Genomic DNA, 9,889 nt, shown 5'->3' with positions numbered 1-9,889 from the left:
CTCCCCTCCATACAGGACCTGTACACCTCCAGGACATTGAGCCGTGCAGGTCGGAAAGCAGCTGACCTGTGCCACCTTGGACACAGTCTTTTTGACTAGTCGCTCCCATCGGGCAGGAGCCTCGGATCCATTCGGACCAGAACCTCTCACCACAAGAACAGTTTCTTTGCCTCTGCTGTTGGACTCTTAAATGACAATTCTTGGGCTGTCCACTCGAATTGCTTGGTTTCAGTCACATGACCCTGTGTTGTGTTTGTACCTGAACTGATCCGCTCTGATTAGAACCAACACTGTCTTGTAAATAGTGGCTGTTTCTCTAATTATTGCCACTTTATATTAATGATTTATCATGATTATATTCTTACTTTCAGTATTTACTCATCTTTTTTATCTTTCGTTTTGCACCAAGTACCTCAAACATTTCCTAATGTTGTGATTTCCCCTACATATGGCAATAAAACCCTTCTGATTCTGATACAGAACAACATGACGTGTTCACCACTATAGAAATCAGTCAATGGGGCAGTCTGCCGTACACCATCGAAGAAGAAATTAATACATCCTTTTTTTAAATAAAGGACTTAAGGACCTCTATCTGCTCATGTCTCAAAGAAAAGGCAAAGTCTAAATTGTCCAAAGTTGTTTAAAAAAAGCGCCGTTCCTGAGCCGACACCATCTTTGTAGTTTCTCTCCATTACATCCCTGGTGCAAAGCCTGCCCATTATTTCTCTACAAACAGAGCACTGTGACTGGCCAGACCTGAAGTTGTTCGGGCCAATGTCAGGCCTGCTGAAACCACAATGGAGCGTGGTCCAACCTGCAGAGCTAAATCCTTTGCTACTGCTACAGTTTGTTTAGACTTCTAGGTTATGTGTGAATGGTTGTAGGTCTGGGTTGTCTCTCTGTGTGTCTCCAAGATGAACTGGAAACCTGTTTTGAATAACTGAAGGTATTTCCCCAATGATGCTTCTGCTTTGCCTTTTGGACAGAAGCAAGGCAAGGCAGCTTTATTCGTACAGCACACAGAGGCAATTCAGTGTGCTTTCCATTAGCAAGAACTTTAAAATCAACGTGACCGAAAATACAATTTTAAAGTGAAAAAGAAACAAAGTTAAAGGGTGAGCAAATACAGTGCAGAAGGTGCAGTATCAGCACACTCACTCAAAGGTTGATGAAAACATGAAGGATTTCAATTTTGATTTCAAAGTTTCTAGAGTTGGGGCACATTTGAGGTCATGAGGAAGCTGATTTCATCTGTGCAGCATAGTAGCTAAAAGCAGCTTCACCATGTTGGTACCATTAGGCAAACATGGGAAGTTGACTTCAGCTTGGCTTCAAGATTCCAGATTCCTCATAAAATAGTAAACTTATAGCTTAATTTTGAACTTTCCTCTAATGTTGTTAAATGTGTCTGTCAGCTCAGACAGTAGACATTGCATTCAAGTAAAATATGACTTAGTTTGAAATGTGTAGTTCTATTGAGTGTTTATTCCTTTAACTTGGACAGAAATGAACTTTGAACGTTTATCAACATCTCAAATAAAATGCTCTTTGCTTCAGACCCTGTTGTTGTACCTTAATCCATCAAAAACTCTGCAAATAGTATCAGCCAAGGTCAAGAACAGCAATATATAACGTACCATAGAAATATATGTGGTTCTCTAAATTTTGATAAGTTTTACAATACAGAAATTGCTTTGGTTGCAGAATGTTGCTAATTTTTTGTGCTTAGAGGTTGGGTCATTAGGGTGTGGGCTTCTTGCAAGGTGTGAGTCAGGAGTGAGGTTCAGGGGAAGACAGGGGGGAGCCATTCATGTTAGACCCGCCTTTGTCGCATATCTTATCTGTTCTATACCTACCAAAGATATGAAGTTGCAGCACACCTGCCCTTTTGTGACAGTTCATCACCACTATGTACATTTCCTTTGTCACATTCTGGCTTCACCAGCTTTGACCACAAACCTTTAATATGTATTATTAGAACAGTGGAAGGAATCACGCAGACTAATGGGTAAACAACAAGTGAATAAAAGATAAATGTTCTCCTTTTTAATAAAATAAATCAAATTGAGTTTTCTTAACTACAAGTGTTACTATCAGACCTGGGTGTCACTAGTAAGTTTGAACTTAGTTTTCCAAAAAAATGTGGTTAGTCAGTTAAAATCATAATTTAATGAGGGTAATAGCTTTTTCACAACTGCCCAGGATGATTTGGAAAGCTTTTTCCCATCACAAATGAAACCATCGTTTGAAAACTTCTTTTTTCGTTCACTCTAGTTTTCTTCTTCACAGATTAAAATATTTTCTGCTGATCTGGATCATTTAAGTGTGTTTAAAAAGCAAAACCTGAAGAAAATGTCTCCTGTAGCTTTTTCACAACACAGAATGTGCAAGTCCCATACACGTCCTCAACAATCCATGCATTTGCACTTAACGCTCACTCTGTTTACATCACATGGACCACAGCAGACCCTGACATGCTTGTGAACCTGAAAAGTAACACCTGTGTGAGTTGTCACACTGTTTGCATATGTGTTTATCTGCTTTTTTTTTATGTTTCTTCACTCTTTATGACCTCTAAAATAAGTAAGAATAATATTTTATGAAATTATTGGGAGTGTTTATGTTTCAGTGTTTATGTTGATGTTTGAACCAGAAGAAGATGCTGCAGACATGAGCACATAAGTGCTTGTCCTTCAAGCCATGGGAAGAAGCCAAAGATTTTTTTAGAGGGCAAGGAAATATCAGAAGTCACTGGTCTGTGGTGGGCTGGGTGGGGGTTGTGAAACTCTTGTGAGCACAGTCCAGTTAAGCATGTGGTGTGGACTCCAGCACAAAGCTCCCTGTCTCTTTGATGATATGAGGTATCTGCTCGGCTTTTTCAGTATTCCAAACCTTCTCCAATGGGCTGATTGTGCGGGCTATTAGACCTATAGCTCATCTAAGTGTTCAGATTAAACCATAGTACGGATTTTAAACACTTTCCTCTTTGATCAATGTGACTGAATGGAGCAGCTTTTCTCACACTGATAACTCAGATTTGTAATTATCTATATTAAATAAACTAAACCAGGTGAAAAAGAGAAGGTTGTTTAACAATTAACGCTTTAATTGTGTTATTTTTAACACCAGTTTGACACACAAATTTAGCAGGTTTTCAGCAAACATGCAGAACGTTATTTTGTACATGAAAGAAATAGAACATGTTTTTTTCATAGGATTTTAGTCAGTTTGCTGATGCCTTTATTTGAATTATTTTAGATTTTCTGCATCTTAAGTAAAAACAAAAGACAGAAGCAGTCGTATGAATAAACTGTGCCGCACAGACGCCTGTAACCGCCTTATGAGCTTATATTTTGCGCAAACAAAACAGTTCTTGATCGATTTCTAAGTTCCTTTGGAAGCTTTTAGAGCTTTAAGCCATGTTGATAAGAATTTGCTGGCGTAAGGGATTGTGTTTCAGAAATGCTTTTTTTCTCAAGTCACGTTGCCTCTCAACATGAAAGCGTCCAATGGTCTCAGAGGCACGTAGGCGCGCTCCTATAAAGCGGCGCGCAAGGCGCAGCCTTTTCCTCCGAGAGCAAACCGAGAAGCGGATCCTGAGCTGCTGTTTGATTTCGTTTATTATTCCTTTGGAAAATGCTGCGAGTAAGATGTCTGAGAGGAGGTAGCAGGGGGGCCGAGGCTGCCCATCTGATCGGAGCCATGGTTGGTATCCTGGTGTTTTTTTCCCCACAAAATATTTATTTTAATCCTGCTTTTATTTTGTTTGACTGATTATTCTTTTTGTGATTACAAGCACACGTCAATCAACGCGAATAAAGAAATCTTGTTTGACTTTTTTTTCCTTCTCTACATCTGAGCTGATGATGTTTGATCAGCCTAATTTATTTATTGATTAATTGTTTGTGTGTTTAGGCGTTTTGTTGGAACACACATTGAGTGTGGCTGAGTTACAGAGAGGGGGGAAAATCGTGTTTTCTCAGAAGAACTCAAAGTAAGCTGAGTCCAAAGACTGATCTGATTTTCCTAGCAGCACGTTTTTTCCCCCCATTTGGTTGCTGAGTGACTGAACAGCTGTTTGGCACAAATGGCTCTCAAACTCAGTGACACCATTGATCTGGAGCCAGCAGGGGCCACACTGTAACTGCTATCTGAGGAGATAAAACCACTTAATAACACACGTACTTTGGCGCGATACCAATACCGTACTGAGGGCATTTCTTATTCAAATATGCCTCATTGATTAATTTCTTTTCAACACTTGTGATTTTTTTTCTATTTATGCAAAAAAGCGACAAAATCGAGTGTTTGGACTATTGCTAAACATCTTTTATGTTTATGAGTTTTTCTTAATGAAAACCAGAATATTTTATGCACTTTGCACATTTTCTCTCCCAACCCTCCTCAGCTTGGCCGTTCTGTCACTGGCTGGGTGCAGAAGGCTTTCCAGAGCACTTCTAGTGCAGCAGCTGCACAACATCATGCAGTTGAAGAGGAAGCCGTTACTGAGCCCCTTCAGCAGGAATGTCCCGTCTGCAGCTACAACGAATGGGACCCTCTTGAGGAGGTGATTGTGGGTCGAGCTGAGAATGCTCATGTGCCTCCCTTCACTGTGGAAGTGAAGGTAAGCCCGCCAAGATCCTCCTCCTGGAGAGTGCAGATGTGCATGAATGTGCGAGAGTGATTTTATAACTGCTATCTTGTTGTAAAACACAGGCAAACACATATGAGAAGTACTGGTCCTTCTATCAGAAGCATGGGGGGCAGTCTTTTCCTGCGGACCACTTGAAAAAAGCTGTTGTTGAGATTGAGGAAATGTGCAATATTCTGCGCCACGAGGGCGTCACTGTGAGGAGGCCGGAACCCCTCGACTGGTCTGTCTCATACACAACTCCAGATTTCACATCAACGGGTAAAAGGACACAACCGTGTCGGTGACTGAGTGTGTTGTTATGGATTTGAATGATACAGTATCTTGTATGTTTTGCACAAACTTGTAGGAATGTATGCTGCTATGCCCAGAGACATCCTGTTGGTTGTGGGAAACGAGATTATTGAGGCTCCGATGGCCTGGAGGGCTCGTTTCTTTGAGTATCGTGCCTACAGACCTCTGATCAAGGAGTACTTCCATAAAGGTGCTAAATGGACCACAGCGCCCAAACCCACAATGGCTGATGAGCTGTATGATCAGGTGAGGCCCATGAAATGTCCTAGTTTCAAACATTGGACTAATGCTTATGAAAGCTTGTGAGATTAGGCTTTCGTTTATCAGCAGCTTTCAAACACCTCCTGCAGGTTTTTCATATCAATTCTGAACTCTTTGCCCTCAGCTGTTTATTGTACTTGTACGTGGATAGACACCGTATCTCACCTCTTAACTGCTGCAGTGTAAATTTTTATTTTCTCACACCAATCAGGACTACCCCATCCGCACAGTGGAGGACAGGCACAAGCTGGCTGCCCAGGGGAAGTTTGTGACCACAGAGCATGAGCCCTGCTTTGACGCTGCTGACTTCATCCGAGCTGGGAGGGACCTCTTTGTCCAAAGGAGTCAGGTATAAAACTGGATGGAAATTCTTATTGATTCAGTAAAACTGTGTCGTTCACTGCACATGTGATTCCATCTCAGGTTACGAATTACATGGGAATCGAGTGGATGAGGCGTCATCTGGCCCCAGACTTCAAGGTCCACATTATCTCTTTCAAGGACCCAAACCCAATGCACATCGATGCTACGTTTAACATCATTGGTCCTGGGTTGGTGTTGTCCAACCCTGACCGCCCATGTAGACAGGTATTCTAAAACAGGACTTCTCCCATCTCTTAAGAGAGCTCTATACTGACATCTTGTGGAAATGAATAATTTCAACTACAAATGTTCTGTAATTTTCCCTTCTATTTGCCTTTCTACCTCAGGTGGACATGTTCAAGAAGGCTGGCTGGACTATTGTGAAACCTCCGGTGCCTTTGATTCCTGACGGTATGAACCTAATGTGAAACTTATTTAAACAGAAATATGATTTTTTTGATTTTCCTAAAAAACATTTTTGTGCAGACCATCCACTGTGGATGTCGTCCAAATGGCTCTCTATGAATGTACTGATGCTGGATGAGAAACGTGTCATGGTTGACGCCAACGAAACCAGCATTCACAAAATGTTTGAGAGCCTCGGTACGTCTAAATCTACTTTAAGATGAGAAGAAACCGTTTCAGTAGGTTTTTGTAATGCACAAATTCACCTCTTTGCAGGTATCAAGACCATAAAGGTGAACATTCGCCATGCCAACTCCCTTGGTGGTGGCTTCCACTGCTGGACGACAGATGTCCGCCGCCGTGGTACCCTGCAGTCCTACTTCCACTAGCCTTGCCAGAAAAAAAAGGCAGTTTTTATTGAGCTTTGAAAACTAAAGCCTCAATCCAGAATCATGATTGACAATCTATCAAAGTTATTTACACGAAAAGAGGCCGGAGCACCCTCTTGCTCATTTTAAAATCAACCAAGCAAAGATTTTCACCAAACTGTGTGAAACAAATGATGATGGGGACGTCTATGTCAGATTGCACCAAGCTCCCCTCCGGATTGTGTCTTTGTGTCTTAAATGCAGGTATAAATGATTTTGATTTGCTGCACATCTGATTTGCAAACAGCTTAAATAGCACATATTTGTTCAATAGCAACAAATGTTTATTTGTTTAATTCAGTCAGGAATCTCAATATAAACTGCTTTTCTGGCCTGGCTACTGTGAAGCGTTTTAGGCTTATCCATCTGAAAGCCAAAGTTCTGAGGACAAGGTACAATTTGGTATGTGAATGTCACAAAACTAGGGCACAGGAGGCGAAAACTACCTCCTCATTACTGAGGATGCTTTTCATTCTACGAACTTCTTCCTCACATCTTTGCTCTCACTGTGATCTGTTCCCCTTTTTCTGCTCTGAGGAATCTGGAAAAGACTGATAGTTCCTTGCAACAATCTCTTTTCCATAATTTCACTATAGGAGGAACTAAAAAAGAGGGAAGAGCCGTGAAGCAAGCGAGGATACATGTTAGCGTAATGAAAAGCGCCCTCAGAAAACACAATTATATCTCTTTCCAATATTTTTTTATATAAAGTCATGTATAAAACATTAACGTAGGTCATGAAGGAACTTTTTCGTCTTAACACTATTATTTTGTAAAGTTTTTAATTCATCAAACAGGAAAAATTCTGCATATATTTTTACAAACTTTATTGGATTTCCCAGGAAATAGTATTTTTTTTTTTTATATTTTCATTAAAACTCTGTGGTCCATATCAAATATTGTACACCTTTTGCCTCTGATGTTTTCTCCTGTTGCACATCTGGGTCAGTTACACTTCGTGCTACCATAGCCTCGCTCACTATATTTGGCTGCTTTTGAGCGCAAAGCAAAACATTTTAAGGAAGATGTTTCATGGTAAAAAAAATTATGTCTAATGATTCCTTTGCAGCTTTTAGAGTGGAATGTGTTGAACTGCTTTGATATTTTTGGGAAAAAATTAATCTTAGGGAATTTGTGTTTCAGTAGAGGAATGCAAGTGATGCTTCATATTATGCAATGTTATTAAATGTAATGAAGAATAACTGTGTTTTGTTATTTTGGTTCTTTGTGTATGACAAGTTTACAACACATTTGTAATGAATTTGTTCAATCAAATATAGTAATAATTTCATATATAATATAAATATTTCATATAATTTTGAATGCATAAATCATCCACTACCTTCTTCCTAGAGTTTTAAACAGAGTCCTTATATGTTGAGAAACGAAGTTAGATGCTTTTGTCAAAATTGGCCAATGACATTTTGCACATTCTGACATAACATAAGACCGTACTACGGTAAGTCAAAAAGCACCAAAGTGGGTTTTGTGACTGACTCTCAGCTATTAGTCATAACATGTGCATTTATCCATTGCTTTGAGAGTTTTGTTCTGATCTCTCCTGTGGTGTCTGAGATATTTTACTACTGGTGCATTTGGAAACCAGTTTTTTTTATGAGAGCCTCACATTTGTGCATTATTTTAAAAAAGAGGTTGTTAAATTAACATGAACTAATGTCCTAATTGTGCTGTTAAAAATCTGTAAGTCATCATTTCAGGTTTTCATTTAAATCTAGCATGAAAACAAAGTAATTTATTTTGATTAAAAAACATACAACAATAACTGTTACGCGAATCTTAAAATCAACGTGTTAATATTGTGTAATAAGACTAGCCTGGTCAGCCATGCCAATGCTTCCTTATGGGTGAGTCTGGCAGGCCAGGCTATAATAAGACATTAAGTATAATTAAACCACGGAAACTTTATCAAAGGGAATGCACTCAAGTCACATTATACTGCAAATATCATAAAACTGAACAAATGAATGAATTTTTGAACTTTGGATCGTTTCACCTGTACTGTAACACATTCATTAACCAGGATGATTAGTAAAAGGAAAATTAAAGTCTTACATCATTTAATATTATATAAACTATCCTATAAATAGAAGTTGACCTAATTACGACTTGGCTGTGACGATTGTATTTATGTCTAAATCAGGTCCCATACATGGGTTCTATAGAAGGTTAATATAAACTATAGAGATGCATGGCTAAAAAGCAACATGAGAACAAAAAAGGAGCTATTTAAGGACTTTATCTATTACAATTTAAATCCTGTTAAATTTTATGCATCAAAGCTTATTTCTAACTTTTTAACACGTTTGCGAACCTGCTTTAGGAGCTGGCGTGACAGCATTTGTCCTTGGCGGTACCAACGGCCTTCCTGCAGCTCTGACTGTGTGCACCTCTTTGACATTTGATGAGCATTCTGGTGACGTAATTGGCTCCCCTTTGCCACAGTGTGATACAGCTGTGATCAAGCATGTGACTGCTTACTGTATGTCCTAGTCTGATCCAGAGCAACTCTCTACTGAACACAGCCTTATTTCAGGCCGGGTTTACTTGAAGCAGAGTGGGTTCTGTCTGCAGTTGTTCTCTTTTCTGTGTTTGTGCCATTCGTTAGTTCATGGATTACTTGTTTGTAAAGCTCTTTGATTATGCAGCAACTCCGCTGCCTCAGCAATCATCTTTGAACTGAAGAATTGGTCCAGATCTAATAACAATCAAGTTTCTGTGTCTGCAGGAACGTGGCAGCTGTTTTCCAGTCCCCTCCTCACCTTCAGCACCTTCACAGTCTGATTTAGACTAAAAACAAACAAGCAAATGAAGATCATGACCGCATTTAACCACATTCAAACAATTTTTGTGGCAACAAAATTGTGGCAACAATAAAAAATATTGGCAAAGTTAAAGTCCCATTAGTCATCATCACACACTGGTGAAAGAACATCTCTGCATTTGACCCATACCCAGGGGGAGCTGTGAGGTGCATCAGTGAGCTGCAGCACTGGCTGCGCTCGGGAACGATTTGGTGGTTTAAACCCCCCAATCCAACCCCTTAAGTGTGAAGCAGGGAGCAGGGGCGGAGTTAGGACTGAAGAAGATCCGGGGCTTAACACACGCGTGCGTGCACACACACATAACACGCACTAGTCTTTTCATAAAACATTCGGGGCTTGAGCCAGTAGCCAGGCCTAACGCCGCCCCTCGCAGGGAGGCACTGAGTCTCATTTTTGAAGTCTTTGGTATGACCCGTCCAGATTTGAACCCTGATCTCCCAGTCCTAGGGAGAACGCTCTACCAAGAGGCCACTGAGATTAATTTATTTTAAAAATATTTTTCCAACGTCTAGTTTGGTAGAAACAGATGGATTACATAAACCCTTTCAAGATGTTTTCATTTTAAGTGCTAGAAAAATCTCATGGGAAGACATGGATAAACATGGCCGGTTTCATATATTTTTCTGTGTAAAAATTCTGCA

At 40.0% G+C, this 9,889-nt stretch overlaps 1 protein-coding gene across 1 annotated transcript; it reads left to right on the top strand.

Moving 5' to 3' along the window:
- Nucleotides 1–3,547: 3,547 nt before the first annotated feature.
- gatm (glycine amidinotransferase (L-arginine:glycine amidinotransferase)) lies at nucleotides 3,548–6,776 on the top strand. Its single transcript, XM_015953533.3, has 9 exons — nucleotides 3,548–3,708; nucleotides 4,412–4,627; nucleotides 4,720–4,915; nucleotides 5,004–5,194; nucleotides 5,421–5,558; nucleotides 5,633–5,797; nucleotides 5,920–5,983; nucleotides 6,059–6,175; nucleotides 6,254–6,776. The coding sequence occupies exons 1-9, from the start codon at nucleotides 3,640–3,642 to the stop codon at nucleotides 6,364–6,366; spliced, it is 1,269 nt and encodes a 422-aa protein (XP_015809019.1). The 5' UTR covers nucleotides 3,548–3,639; the 3' UTR covers nucleotides 6,367–6,776.
- The last annotated feature ends 3,113 nt before the right edge of the window (nucleotides 6,777–9,889 follow it).

Source organism: Nothobranchius furzeri, chromosome 9, assembly GCF_043380555.1.
Source record: "Nothobranchius furzeri strain GRZ-AD chromosome 9, NfurGRZ-RIMD1, whole genome shotgun sequence".
In the NCBI taxonomy this organism is placed as follows: Eukaryota; Metazoa; Chordata; class Actinopteri; order Cyprinodontiformes; family Nothobranchiidae; genus Nothobranchius; species Nothobranchius furzeri.
Note: the sequence above shows the minus strand (reverse complement) of the source record. Positions and strands in the feature narration are given on the sequence as shown.

What these genes read in the sequence shown, in the direction of transcription:
- gatm (XM_015953533.3), top strand. Translation starts at nt 3,640, where the DNA reads ATGCTGCGAGTAAGATGTCTGAGAGGAGGTAGCAGGGGGGCCGAGGCT. An exon ending in CCCATCTGATCGGAGCCATG is followed by an intron (nt 3,709 to 4,411) that starts GTTGGTATCCTG and finishes AACCCTCCTCAG; the next exon opens with CTTGGCCGTTCTGTCACTGG. An exon ending in GGTGCCTTTGATTCCTGACG is followed by an intron (nt 5,984 to 6,058) that starts GTATGAACCTAA and finishes ATTTTTGTGCAG; the next exon opens with ACCATCCACTGTGGATGTCG.